Below are 15,311 nucleotides of genomic sequence, written 5' to 3'. Positions count from 1 at the left end.
ATCAAAGACACACACACTTTGGGCAATAGTCCTGCTAAATATATTATAGTAAAAATAGCTAATGTCAGATATTAAATCAAAACACACTTTGAAGTTGAACCACATCCACAGCATCACTCAGTACCACCACAGCATCATTCTGCAGCGCAACAGCATCATTCTGCAGCGCAACAGCATCACTCTGCAGCGCCACAGCATCACTCTGCAGCGCAACAGCAGCAGTCAGCACCACCACAGCATCACTCAGCACCACCACATCATCACTCAGGGCCACCACAGCATCACTCAGGGCCAGCACAGGATCACCCAACGCCACCACAGCATCAGTCATCACCACCAGAGTGTCACTCAGGGTCAACACTGCATCACTCAACAACACCACAGGTTCACTTTTATGGCTTTTTCACACACAGGACACCACAACATCACTCAGGAACACCACAGCATCACTCAGTACCATTACAGCATCACTCAGCAGCGTCACAGCATCAAAACAGCATCAGTCTGCACCACCACAGCATCACTCAGGGCCACCACAGCATCACTCAGGGCCAGCATAGAATCACTCAACACAACCACAGCATCAGTCAGCACCACCGCAGCGTCACTCAGGACCACCACAGCCTCACTCAGCACCACCACATCATCACTCAGCACCACCATGGCATCACTCAGGGCCACAACAGAATCACTCACCTTCACCACAGCATCACTCAGCACCACTACAACATCACTCAGCGACACTACATTATCACTCAGGGCCAACACTGCATCACTCAACACCACCACAGGTTAACTTTTATGTTAAGATTTATGGCTTTTTCACACACAGGACACCACAACATCACTCAGTACCACCACAGCATCACTCAGTACCACCACAGCATCAAACAGCATCAAAACAGCATCAGTCTGCAGCACCACAGCATCACTCAGGGCCACCACAGCATCACTCAGGGCCAGCACAGAATCACTCAACACAACCACAGCATCAGTCAGCACCACCACAGCGTCACTCAGGACCACCACAGCCTCACTCAGCACCACCACAGCATCAGTCAGCACCACTACAGCATCACTCAGCGACAGGATCACTCACCTTCACCACAGCATCACTCAGCACCACTACAGCATTACTCAGCGACACTACATTATCACTCAGGGCCAACACTGCATCACTCAACACCACCACAGGTTCACTTTTATGTTAAGATGTATGGCTTTTTCACACACAGGACACCACAACATCACTTAGTACCACCACAGCATCACTCTGCGCTACCACAGCATCACTCTGCAGTACCATAGCATCAATCAGCATCACCACAGCATCAGTCAGCACCACCACAGCATCACTCAGGGCCAGCACAGCATCACTCAGGGCCAGCACAGCATCACTCAGGGCCAGCACAGCATCACTCAGGGCCAGCACAGCATCACTCAGGGCCAGCACAGCATCACTCAACGACACCACAGCATTACTCAGTGCTTCTTACACTTTTTAATTACAACTTCTCAGCATGCTGCATAGCAGCCACACTTCTCTACAGCACAGCTTAGAAACATTGGCAAAGTAAATAGCTCTACATAAACACTTATAAGGCCCCCAATGCATAGCCAATTGGTCTCGCATTTGGGAAATTGTAAGTGTTTAGTTATCCAGCACAATATCCTTCATTAAACAACATTAAGTGTTGCATGGCTAATGACATATGGTCCCAAAAGCAAGACCTATTGGCTATGCCAATGCTTGTTTATATTGTTCTTGAATTACTGTTTTGGTTTTTGATGATAAACATGACAGCGAATGTAAATCCTGCACCTGTCTGCGAACACCAACAAATATGTGCTGAGATACTCTGCACTGTATTATTACTAAATGTATATTATTATCGATGTAATTATTTAACTGTGTGTTGAGCTGATGCGACATGTTATCACGGAGTACTAATTGTCTACCAAAAATTTATAAAGAAATAACCACCCCCTAAAAAAAGGTAATGGCAAAGCCCAAACCTCCGTTTTTAATATATGTAAGTCATCCCTAAGGTAGGCCTAACAAGCCCTAGGGCAGGATGCTGGAAGGTAAAAAGTGAAATATACTTTTACATGTTCCAACGGTAAAAACCTTAAATTGTTGTTTTTATTGTGGAACAGCTAGTAGCCCCATTGGCAATTATAGCGTTACAGGCTGACACCTCAGTCCTGCCGACTTCGGAATGGGACTTATAAAGTTGGTACTGTAAGGTATTAAAACAATAAGTGTTTTAAATCCAATTTAATGGTTACATTGAATAGTGAATTTGCCCAACAATGTCACTGGTGGGCAAAGTGCAACTTTAGACGTTGCCACTTTCCATCCCCAAGGTTTCCAGTGTCTTTTTACTGTTGTACTTGGGGGTCTGTCCTGCAGACAGTGTTCTGCCCACCTGGGGAGATGTGCCAATGACTCCCATGAAAGGAAACAATAGAGGCTTGCCTCTGGAGGATGGTTTAACTCCCCTAGTCAGGACGCCACACAGGTGTTAGCCCGAAAGGTGAAGGTTCCCAAAACTCTGTAAGGGTTTTTTCAGTTTACTGAGAGATTTATCGTCTTGATTTCTTTTTCTTTCGTTTAATTTGATTGCTTCAGCATTTAAAAATGTTCCATGATATGTTTCATTACAAGTTTTTGGAGCATTTTTTCATAGAAAACTGTCAGCATGCATTCTCTGCTTGTGAAATGCAGAATGAAAGGGAAATAAACTGATGTTAATGAACCACATGGAGTGTTAGCGGTCTGTCCCCCAAGTATCACTCAGTGGAAGTGTGCCCTTTTTGTCAAAAAATATTTCAAGAACGCCCGTTAAGACTGTGAATGTATTTAAGATCTGGCAGAGAGGAAGACTGAAAAATGAAAAGGTAGAAGTACCGGAAGTCAAGAGAAGAGCATGATAAAGCTTCCAGGGAAGAGGTTGATGTCTCTGTGCACCAACTCTAAACCCTGAAGGACTCCCACAGAGTTAAATCAAGGGAGGGGAGAAGGCAACATAAGCATGACTAGTCTTGGGATTCCAGCCTCTTTTGATGGACGTCAAAGTCTTTGGTAATGAAAACAGGAGCCCAGGCGCTGCCGGTGCAGGTAAGAACGGTGAAGTAGACAGACTACGGAATAGGGACAAAATAAAAACACTTACCTTGCGCTCGGCGATGCGGCAAGCGCAGGGTAAGTGGTTTTATTTATTTTTTATTTTCCCTATTCTGTCTGTCAATTCCCCCCCCCCAACGCTCTTACCTGCACCAGCAGGAGCAAGTCCTCTATGTTTGTTGCCAAGACCGGGTATGACTTCAGAACAATGTCCAACAGAAGCCACTATTTAAACCCAAGAAGTGAACCATTACTTACTGTAACAATCAATTTGCATTTTCTTCGGCTGTAGATTCATATGCTCTGCACAACGCTGCTGTCTAATGTTGGATGAAGACGTTACATAATGTTTTTTTTTTTTAAGTATAGGTTTCGGTTTCAATGTGATTTGTAATCCCTCCTCTGAAATTCACAATGCGCAAGGACATAGACTCCACTTTAAATTTAGTTTTGACCATACGGGTTAGAGTAATTAGGTGTAGTGGTTCAAAACAGGACAGCATGTATGCTGGTGTAGTCAGACTAAATATTTAAAAAACAATTACTGTTCCAAGCATACCATGAGCTTGCATTCAGGATGGCGCAAGCATGTATGTGAATCTGCATCATTACTAGCTGCAAACCAAGGGTAAATGATGTGCACACACTGAAAAAACAGTCCCCTTCTCCCTAAAGCGGTGGCTTGTGAGCTGTAACAGAAGATATTTGGAACAAAGTTTTAATAACAGTTTGTCTGATTTATGCTTCTTACCAGGCATGAATGTCCACACAATGTTTTGTGAATGTGAGGATAGTAGACCATGTTGGAGACCTACATTTGTCTGCAAATGGAATATTCTCAAGGAAATCAATAGTGGTTCCCTCTTGCAGGTGGAATATGCCCTAGGCAACATCAAGCAGTGTATATTTTGCTTCAGCATAACAGACCTGGATATGCTTAACTATCCACCTAGCATTACTTGACTTGGAAACTCGTGGAACTTACTATAAGCTTTGCTTATTTTTCTTAATCTTCTACAGGCTTTGAATCTGTCAATGTAATACATGAGCTCTTCTAACACCTAAAGCAGTGGTTCTTAACTTTTTTACTTCTATCATTTACTAAAGACTTTACCAAACTACGTGAGGAACCACATAAATGGTAAACCAGTACACAGAGTTAAATAGAATAGCAACTTTAGGAGATTTTCTTGTGGAAAGATATGGACATATTGTTTAACATTGCAGTACCAAAAGACTTGTTGGAAGATTGTAATAAAGTGGTGCAATGGCCAAAGCAGGAACCATAGAGGGAAGAAGGGTTTAGACCAAGTAACGAAGTACAGGACAAATATAAAGAGGTAACACCTTATGAAGGGCAGAGGCCATGTGGAAAAGTTTCCGGATCCAGTCTGACACCTTGGGAATATTCAAAAGGTGAGTAATCTGGAGCTAGAAATCTCCATCAGAAATGTCACATCTTCTAAAAACAATCTGATGTTGGAAAGCAGCAGGCAAACTTTCTTGTGTGCCAACTTCACAATCTGTACACTGAACTCACAATATAATAAAAGTCTTGGAAGTATGTGATAGTTTAAGCCAATAAAAACTATACAATGGAAAAGAATCATCTGAGCTTCATCTGTTTCATTACTTGTTTTTATTTCATGTATGCACAGGCAATAACACATATCAAAATTAAAAGCTTTTCACACAAATCATGGCATGGAAAGGAAGCGCTAATATCACAAGGACATCAGGACTGAATGAGGTTTATGCCATTTTCAAGTGTGGGTGGACCTTTTTCTTCTGTTTTAGAAAAATAAAAAAAGAATGTTTCCTCTTCACCTCCCTCAAATTGTTCTTCTGTATGTCTCCCCAAACCTCAGCTACATGAATGATGAGATGGACACTGCATCAAAGGAAATATATGCTCTTGTCTACTAACATAGCGGCATATGTGATTCGCAGAACCAAACCACAGTTGCTACTGAAAACGGAATGGGCCAGGGCTAGTAGGATGTGGGGATTGAACATCTCTCTTGCTTTGTCCTTCCTTCACCATCTTGCAGCCATAATGTCTCTTGTACAACTTCATGGCAGTGAGCACTGTGATTCCTCCTTGCCATGTCAATGTCACACCTGGTGAGCTATCTGTTCGATCTTCTTCAACATTTCCTCGGACTGTAGTTGGTCATATGTGAGTAGTGACAGGCCAAGCTGGTCCTCCTGTAAAGACAAAAACAAGAGGTCATTCACAGAGGGGAAAATATTTCTGTCCAAGAGCACGGCTTAACCACTCCCCGTTCTTACTCTCTTCCAGAAGTAACAGGAAAAAAGACCGGCAGAATTAAAGGGTTAAGTTGGGCACGAAACTGTAGTTCCCTAAACTTACATTATCAGCTCTTTGCCATATTGCTTTGAAAATTATCAATAGGTAAATGAAGGAAGCGTGCGGCATGAAGATTACTGCATATTATAGTTTAGCTTCTAACCTGAAAATAGTTGACAGAGTGTGGATATGATCTGGTGACAGTTCAATGGGCAGCTTTAAATACTTTTTTAAAAATTTATTACAGTCATGTTTTGTTTCTCTGTTTTAAAATTCTTTCCTATATGGAAAAGGAATTACATTTGAGTCATAAGAATATTTATGTGACAATGCCATAGCTATGGTTAAGGTCCAGATGCTTCATTTCAGGCTCCAAACCTGACCACGTGATAGAAAAGGGAAACATTACTTGTAATCATAGTTCTTCACCACAGGGGTTCTCTCTGAATTCATAAGATGTAAAGTATCAAGCATGTGCGGGATCCCAGAAACATAGTTATTAAGTTACAAACTATTAAATGCAAACAACATTTAACTAGAATATATGGAAATTAGGCAATTTGTTCTGCTTTTTAAAACAAACTAATCAGCAAAATTAAACATACCATACTTGAACTGAAAATAACTCTGTGATTAAACATTTTATAAGTGAAAATAAAAGCAAGAAATCGTGTACTAATACAAGCACTGTGAAACAGTGAAAATTGTCCATACCCTTTAAGAACCCTGTAGACTGCACAATTCTGATACGGCCCGTAGGGAGTCAGTGAAAGAAATTAGTTTTTGAAGCACAAGAACTTTACAGATCACTAAAATCCAGGTTCTAAACTGTCGTCCTGAAACACAGGAAGGAAGTGGGTGGGGCCAGGCACGGACTGGCAATGTCGGGCACCGGGCAATCCCCCGGTAGGCTGCCAGGGGTGGGGGCCGTTTTTTTGGTAGGGGGCCGGTTTTTAGGTCCGACGCGCGGACGCGACAACGGCGTTTGTCGCACACATCACTGTTCACACACACTCTCAGGCTCTCTTCTCTGCCTGGGCAGCGCCGCCGCATTCGCCTGCAAATTCAATCATTTATTAATCACCTGCATTAATATTGGGGGGTGGGTTGTCAGGGTCGCGCTCGCGCGCTTTGCGCAGTCGCAGAAATCTCCGTCGGCGCCAGCCCCCGCGTGTGCGCGGTCTCAGTTCACCCACCTTGTGGTGACATGCACATTGGGGTTCCAACAAAAGGTGCGCGTGACTCGTGACCCCGACCCGAGCATTCCAGAACAACAGCCAGCTGAGCCACTAAAAAGACAGGGAACGTACAGGCACCCCATAATTTATTTCTAGTACCAAGAGTCCGGGACTGTCCATCCGTCGTCGACTCGTCGCCCGCCGGCCGCCGCACGCAGAGGTGAGTCAGTGTGTCACTCTTTAGGCAATTGAATTATTTATTATCACCAAACATGCAAAATTGTCACTTCTGTGGGCCGGGCCGAGGGGCCGGGAAGGAATCGCTGCGCAGAACCGGCCGAGCCGGGGGAAAGGTCTATACCCTTTGTTAATCCCGCCGGGATTAACAAAGGGTATAGGCCTTTCCCCCGGCCCGGCCGGTTCTGCGCAGCGGCAGCACTAGCGCCCTGGGCGGCCCCTGACTACCTACCAGGATGGTTCGTGTTTTGTCTTTACGATCCTGCTGGCTGCTGCAGAGCAACCATTTGTCTGTTGTTGGTAGTTTTTAAATGCAGATAAACTGAATTGTATGGGAATAGCTCAGTAGGTTACGCCTTTGTCACAGATATCCTTGTGTTACTTGCAGTTCAGAAGTTGCTATCATAACATAAGACAGTGACCTATGAACGGTCATCAAAGTCATGAGTTTGTGCTTCTCTTCCCCCGACCAAACCCCCATAAAATATATTACCCACCAGAATGGATGAATTGATTTCTACACCTTGTAATCCTCATTAGTTTGTGACATTTCGTGTAAACCGATTTATTGTCTCTGTATAATGTGTGCTATGTAAAGTACTGTGACACCCTACCCTGCACTCATATGAGTAGTGCAATACAACAAATGGAATGGATATGAGAGAGGGGCAACGGAGACATGAGGGGCACTAGTGGAGGGTGGCAGTGAGGGAATACCAGGAAGAGGTCATGGGGTGGGGGGGAGCTACGGGGAGATGAAGGGTGCGGGTGGCAGTGAGGGAGTCAGAGGAGGAGGTCACGGGGTGGGGGGAACTACAGAGAGCTGAGGGGCACTAGTGGAGAGTGGCAGCGAGGAAAGCCGAGGAGGAGGTCATGGGGTGGGGCGTGGGGGGAACTATGGACAGATGAGGGGCGCTGGTGGAGGGAGCAGTGAGGGAATCTGAGGAGGAGGTCATGGGGTGTGGGAGCTACAGAGAGATGAGAGGTACTGGTGGAGGGTGGTAGTTAGGGTGTGAGGAAGAGGCCATGAGGGGGAGTGACTACGGAGAGATGAAGAGCACTGTTGGAGGGTGGTTGGTAAGTTATCTACAGAGAAAGAGGTCAAAAAAGAGGTTAAAAAGACTTTTGTACCAGCACTAAAGCCGGCCCTGTCATGGCCTTTCTGTTTGTGTTCATTTAATTAACAGTCAGGTGATTAGTACAACTGTTGAGCATACTTTAACATGCAGGCTGATTACATTTACTGCTATATTCAATGTTTCAAGTTTGAAGGTGATTTTACTTTTGTTTTTTACTGGGAATAATGAAAGTGGAGCCCGATGGTGCCTGATATGGGGCTGGGTCCCAAGGTCAGCTGTGAGATAAGGTGCAATGGAGAGGGGTGGTAGAAAAGTGGATAATCAAGTCTGTAAGGGAGTGCGCTGCACAGTCATGGGTCAGGTGGAGGTAGTAATGAAGAGGGTTTCTCCCTGCAGGCTCGCACAGAGGGAGCCCGAGTAGAGTCACTTGCTAGATACTCCCACCTTAGAAACCTCCTCTTCCCATCAAAGGGACATTACATGGAAGAAAAGAACTTTTTTAGAGTGATAACATTTAGAAAGAGTGTGTTTTACTGTACCTTGTAAGACTAAGGAGAGATAAAAGTAGGGCCCAGAAGCAGGCCTGGCTAGATCTATAAGCGATAAATCGGGCCAGCAGTGGCCCACCCGAATGTACGTTTGGCCCACCCAAACAAAAATTCCTGGAGCCGGGCCTGCTACCTACACCCTCCTTTTGCAGGCAACCCTTTGGTTCCTCCTTCCACCGGCAGAGTCCACTGCTGCCGGAGCGAGGTGGTGGTGGGTGGGTGGCTGCCTGCCTGTGCCTGCGAGAGTCTGGCTATGCTAGTGCAGCAATGTGGATACGTGTGACTGTGCTCCCATTGGTGGCGCTGTTGTGCTGCTTGACTCTTGGGGGGCTGTAACTGGGGCGAAGGTTGGGGTCAGCAAGTCTGCTTAAAATATATTTTTCAGCACAAGCCCCAACTTGGGGCTTGTGCTGAAAAATATATTTGAAGCAGACAACAGGGCTTTCTAGAGTTTATTTATGTAAAAAAAAATTTTAACACGACTGAGTCCTTTTGTTTTGTTTTCCACTGGCCACTGCCTGGTGTTGCCACTGGGCTCTGGCACTTGCGCCGCTTAGGCTAACGTGGGGGGCCTTTTTTAGCTCATGTTCAGGACAAAGGCTTTGTCCTGAACATGAAAGATAAGTCTGTTTTTTGGGAAGGAGTGCGAGCCATGTGGATTACCGAGTTTAACAGAACATACTACCAACACGTGGCAGTCAGCCTGGTCGGCGCCGCGTTCAATCCTTACATCAGGGTGGTTGTTGTAGTGTAGTCCGCATTGTTTCCTGAATTAGGTTAGATGTTTCAATTCGGTGTCAAATTATTGTGTGGTGCACATGGATTTTCCTTGTATCTAGATGTCATTGTGATTGTGCAGTCAGTATTCACGCTAAATAACCGATGTACAGTCAGTGTTCGCGCTAAATAACCGATGTAGTGTGCTGAGAGACAGCTCATCTTAACCGGCTGCTAACACGGTGCCTGATTTTGTATTCGCTGTAGGAAGTGTGCTTCGTATTCAAGGCACACAGCGACAAGATGATGAGTTGCGCACAATATTTACATGCCTTTACTTATCTCAGTAATTTCAGCATCGCATCAACAATATCGGCGAGTGACCTCAACATAGAAGAGGGCCTTGCATTGAAACACAGACATAGGCAAGTCAAAGGTGGCAGCTGCTTTTCTTTAAAGATGGTGTTTATTTTAGGGCCACACCCTTGCAGCAACATTCTCCTCTCGCTACCATTATGGGGATACATTAAATAAAAACAGTACTAGACAAATCACATCTCTCGGGAGAGCAGCATTTTATTAAAGCACTCCAAAGTGTGCCCCTCGTGCACGTTCTTCTTAATAAAGTTTTCACCAACTAATGCGAACAGAATTTGAAGCTAGCCTACAAGAAGTGTCTTATGGGCTCCAGGATCATTCGCGATTCTGATATAGGATTGTAATTTAACATCTTATGGTGCAGGTTATAGAGTAAAGGGCTTAGCGCTGCTACCATCTTCTTCAATGTAACTTTTGACCTCTAATGGGTCTTTGTACCCTTGTATCAGTTCCATCTGTTGAAGGTCGCCCTCGGTGCGTTCCCTATGCGCTGGCTCAGTTGCTTCATGAATCATGACCTATATTTTGTTTAATTTTCCGGATTTCAGGCCGGATTTCACAAGAGAGGAGTTTGCGCTGGTAAAATGCGCACTTGCGTGTTCAGTGCTAGTGTCTCTTTTGAAAGTCGCCTCCTGCTGCTAGGGCCTGCTCTTTTGCTGTGTGAGGAAACCGAAACGGCCCCAATCAGTTCCGCTTGGCTAGCGAGTTAGCACTTGGCAGCCATGTGCCAAACAACACTCTCCCTCCTGACCCTGGCGCACATAAACAGACACACACTCAGGGAGGCGGTGACGTGCTGGTGGGTGCAGTGAGGGAGGTTTCGGGGGGGGCAGGGCGTGATTATACCAGCAAGTTAAAGCCGAAATTGGTCGCTTCAGTGTTGAAGGGGAGGAAAGAAGTAATACCTTTCCAGGAAAGGTATTACTTCTTTGTCATGATGAAACCAATTGCTATTGGACACTTCTCCAAGTAGCCGGGATCGCGCACTTCTATACGGTGCAGCTTTTTAGGCGGTTGTACATTCTGAAGCAGCACATTGATTCAACAAGATAATCTCCGACCTCCCCCAAAACAGTGGCTTCTATTTCCGCGCTGTGTTCTTTATCTCGCAAGTACTGTTACCTCGCTGAGGCCGGCAATCAAATATGTAATCACACAAATATGCGAAATCTATAGCAATTTTACACTGATTCACTTCATGTGGCCTGCCACTACAAAATTATATAAATAGAACATCATGCTGCAGTAAGGAGGAGAGCCTGAGGCCAGATCACATTCATCACTTAAGAGGCATTGATTGGCACAGGTACCGTACAGTAGCAGAAATCACGCAGTCTCGTAGAAATAACACCGACCTTCCGCATTGAAGTTTCTACCTAACTTTACAAAACATTCCCATTACAGTTTGCATTGCACTGCCTGCTCAACAATCTCGTTGCTATCTCTGAATAATTGTAATACTGATCTGTTGAGAATGGGACCAGATTTACCATACCACACTAAATGTCCACCACTGTGACCCCTTCCCCCCCCATGGCACAAGATCACTAAATTGTACTGATAAAGGAGATAATTGTATGTTATGGTTACAAGGCCAGTGTCATATGTTGAAATCCCCCAGTGATGCAATTAAAGCCAGGAAATGCAGGAGAGGAGGGAAAGGAAAGGGGGGAATAATGGAAATTTGGGGGGAGAAACTTGGAGGAGATAACGAGAAAGACGTCCTGTTCACTCATAAGCTTGATAAAGGATCCATTTTGCCCTTTAGGAGCAGGTCCATTTTCACCGTAGTACCCCCTAGTAATGGTTGCTCACTGCGCTTGCTCGATACACACCATGTGGGGGCTGGTCTCACTTTTACTTCTCTCTGATTTACTACTTGTGCCTATTTTTGGTGCTCTCTGAAAGAATGTCTATGGGTACATATGACTGGGTGGGTAACCTGGTGCTCTTGAAGGTCATCATCTACTATTTACTGTGGTTTGAAAGTTGATACAATTGAATATGTAATGAAAAATGTGCTGTAAAATTCACAATTTTGGTAGGTTGTCTTTCAAAATTTTCTTGGGGGGAGATCCCCCCTAAACCCCCCTAATAGCAGTCGGGGTCGCTCGCTGCGCTCGCTCGCTACGCGCTGGACGGGGGCTGGTCTGCCAAATTTGACGGGGGCTGGTCTGCCAAATTATGCCAGGGCTGATTTCAGTTCCCAGTCCGGCCCTGGGTGGGGCTTCTATGAATTCACAGAAATCCACCCTGCCAAGAAGTTGGGCCCCACTGAAAAAGATGCTGAATTCGTCCTGGTGTAATTTCCAAACACCAGGACACTTTCAGCATCGTCTTCACGATGTCTGCTTTGGATCCGCAACAACCTGCAAGCGGGACGGGGCTTTCTTAGTTCAGACTCCTGCTGTGCCCATAACAAAAGCCGAATTTGAGGGGTCCTCAGGCTTCCTTTTGTGCGAGTCTCCTGGCTGGCAGCAGTGGGGAGCCTCACACCTAGATGCAGATGCAGCAGAGGGGAAACAAAGGCTCACACCTTGTTAGCACTTCACACATACCTGGAGAGGAGTCCTTTTGAGAGGATTCTTTTTCTCACACCACCACCACCACCGAATAAACTGCAATCTTCGGAAGTGGTCTTAGTGCTGTCATATGAATCCTGCTTTTAAGCACTACTGTCTATACTTCAAAACACTGTTGAAAAGACACCTGGTATCCCAGACTACAGATGTGTGACGCCATGAAGCTAAACAAGCATTTGTAATGTAACAGGTCTCGGATTTGCGAGAGATTAAGCTATTGGCATTGTAGATGACATTGTCTTTTATTTATTTGTTTTAAAAACCAACACAAATAAAAGGCATTGTAATTTATAATGCCATTTGCTAAAATTCTCGCAAATGTGAGACATATTGTATTGCATGCTTGTTGATTTAAGGCAATGATAACACGACACAATGACCTTGAAACAACACCACACTTCCGCTAGTCCTGTGAGCAGATATCAAGGAACATGGCGGAGCTAAATACACGATTTGTTTATGTTCACGGATTATCTCCGGGGCATAAATCAGGTGTTGCTGCACAGCACGGGCAGAATGACAACTACAAAGCGTGGGTCATCTGAAGTTGGAATGAAAAAGCTTTTCGCAGTAGAATGGCAGAAGGGCAAAAAATACATAACACTTACCAAATGAACATTGCCAAGCATTCCTGTATAAGGCAGATGTGTAGAAATCAAATTATGCAACGTAAACAGTTGTATCCTTATTCTGTTTTACAGACTCAGAACTGAATGAATAAGAAGGGTAGCGTCCCGGGAGTGGTGTGTGAGGGCAGCCACAGGAGAGCGCTTAAAAAAAATGAAACTAAAAGAACGCATGGTGCGCTGAAAATTAAAACAAGAAGCGGCCACCATTATTTCTCAAGGGCAGCGTCCCAGGAGTGGTGTCTGCGGGCTGCATTGTAAAACGGAGAGCGCATGGCCCACTGAAAAAAAAAAAAATTAAAGTGAAAGCACACATGGCGCACTGAATATTAAAACAAGAAGCACCTGCCATTATTCCTCAAAAGCAGCATCCTGCGAGTGGTGTGTGCAACTGCCATTGTAAAACGGAAAACGCATGGCGCATTGAAAAAAACCAATGGAAAGGGTTGCCACGCTAAAGCCTGCTTCAAAGAGGCAGTGCTGTGTCATTAAAGAAAATAGTGCTCACAGACTAAATAAAACCAGACCGTGTAACAACACAAGTAAAAAGTCCAGTCCTCATGGGAGGTTACAAATGCAGACAAGGCAATGCCAAGGAGGGACTACTAAGCCTATTCATGAACCAAAAGCAACGATTTAGAAAGGACAGTGACAGAAGGCAATTGAAAAGATGGGAGGGAAATGGGCAAAGCTTCAAGTCATACCTCAATACAGCATGCCTCACAGAGCAGCGCATGCGCTGCACAGGCTCGAAATAAAAACTGAACAGATTTACTGTGAATAAGATGAAGTTGACAGCACTTCTGTTGAATAAAAATACATCTAATCTGCAGTGGAGGTATTCTGTTTTCTGGGTATAGTTCTGTGCCCAAGTACAGAATATGCTGAGCAGGAATTAGAGATGATTTTTTAACACTGATTTAAAGGCCCAGTTCATGAAGGTCTATGATCATTTTGGAATCCTGCAACAGTCTTTCAGAAGATGATTGAGTAGATAAACGTCCCCTTGTGACAAAGAAAAACAGCAGTCGCACAAGTTACTACTTGTATAACGATATATCTGTAAGAGACATTACTTAGTGATAGATTCCTTATCTTAGACTATCCCCAGGCGTCAGACTGGATCCGGAAAGTTTTGCTAGCAGTACCCCTGCGTATCAGTAGGTGGCGTCCAGCGGCTCCGCTTCCGTCGCTGGCGTCGTAAGCGCCGAGATGACGTCACGGAGACTACTTAGGTGCCACCCATGCGCGCTGACGTCAGTTCTGTACACGACTTTCCGCGCCAGGAACGCAGAGCCATGGAAGAAACTGACCACTGGTGCCATAAAACTAGGGCCCTGAAAGAGATGACCTTAACCCTAGAATCAGTTCGCAGAACGGGAAGGATGGGAGGGGCAGTAGGAATCTATCACTAACTAATGTTTCTTACAGATATATCGTTACACAAGTAGTAACTTGTGCATCTGAAAGAGACACGTTAGTGATCGATTCCTTACCTTAGAATAGATACCCCAGCAATACCAACCCCGGTGGAGGACCTGTGAACAGATTACACCAGATAGTCACAGAGAACAGAACGGCCAAAGAAGCCGCGTCGCCGGACTTGACTGTCAAGGCAGTAATGCTTGATAAACGTGTGCAGCGAGGCCCACGAGGCTGCCTGACAAATGTCCTGCAAGGGAACGCCGCGTCCCAAGGCAGTAGTGGCTGCAGTTGCCCTGGTAGAATGGGCACGCAGCCCTAAAGGAGGCTCCTTCTTAGCCAAGGAGTAACATGCTTTGATGCACAGAACAACCCACCGCAAGATGGTTGGTTTGTACACAGCCCGACCTTTTTTGGCACCCACGTAGCCAACAAAGAGCTGGTCATCCATCCGGAACTGCTGTGTACGCTTCAGATAGAATGCGAGCGCACGTTTGGGGTCCAGACGGTGGAGCCTCTTCTCCTCCCTTGAAGGATGCGGAGGCAGAAAGAAGGTGGGCAAAGTGATGGTCTGCCCGATGTGGAAGGGCGTGACAACCTTTGGCAAAAAGAAGGACAGGTCCGTAATACCACCTTGTCCGGATGAACAGAAAGGAAAGGAGGTTTGGAAGAAAGAGCCTGGAGCTCACTCACTCTTCTGGCAGAGGTGATAGCTACCAGGAAAGCCGTCTTAAGAGTAAGAAGACGCAAAGGACAAGTATGAAGGGGCTCGAAGGGAGCGCACATCAGATAGGTCAAAACAAGATTCAAGTCCCATTGAGGCATGATGAGCGGCATAGAAGGAAAGATGTACGTAATGCCTTTCAGTAAACGGTTAACAACCGGGGACTTAAAGAGAGAAGGCTGATCTTGAAGCCTCAGAAAGGTGGAGATGGCCGAAAGATAACCTTTGATAGTGCCCAGGGCAGAGCCCTGCTGGGCCAAGGAGAGAAGGAACAGAAGGACCTCAGAAAGAGGGGCAGAAAGGGGATCCACAGACTTTGCTGCACACCATGCCACAAACTTGTTCCACCGGCAGGCGTATACCGTCTTAGTGGAGCGACGCC

The 15,311-nt window shown here is 45.4% G+C and overlaps 1 protein-coding gene across 1 annotated transcript in view; it reads right to left on the bottom strand.

The window, feature by feature from the left end:
• Positions 1 to 4,747: 4,747 nt before the first annotated feature.
• The window catches only part of ERCC2 (ERCC excision repair 2, TFIIH core complex helicase subunit), a 1,160,844-nt gene continuing 1,150,280 nt past the window's right edge, over positions 4,748 to 15,311 (bottom strand). Inside the window, exon 24 of the mRNA XM_085625578.1 lies at positions 4,748 to 5,335. Within this exon, the coding sequence (XP_085481704.1) occupies positions 5,243 to 5,335 (93 nt within the window). The 3' untranslated portion in view covers positions 4,748 to 5,242. The remainder of the gene's footprint in view (positions 5,336 to 15,311) is intronic.

This window comes from Triturus cristatus, chromosome 9 (genome assembly GCF_964204655.1).
Source record: "Triturus cristatus chromosome 9, aTriCri1.1, whole genome shotgun sequence".
NCBI classification, from domain to species: domain Eukaryota; kingdom Metazoa; phylum Chordata; class Amphibia; order Caudata; family Salamandridae; genus Triturus; species Triturus cristatus.
The sequence above is the reverse complement of the archived record's forward strand: the minus strand, read 5'-3'. Positions and strand labels throughout refer to the sequence as shown.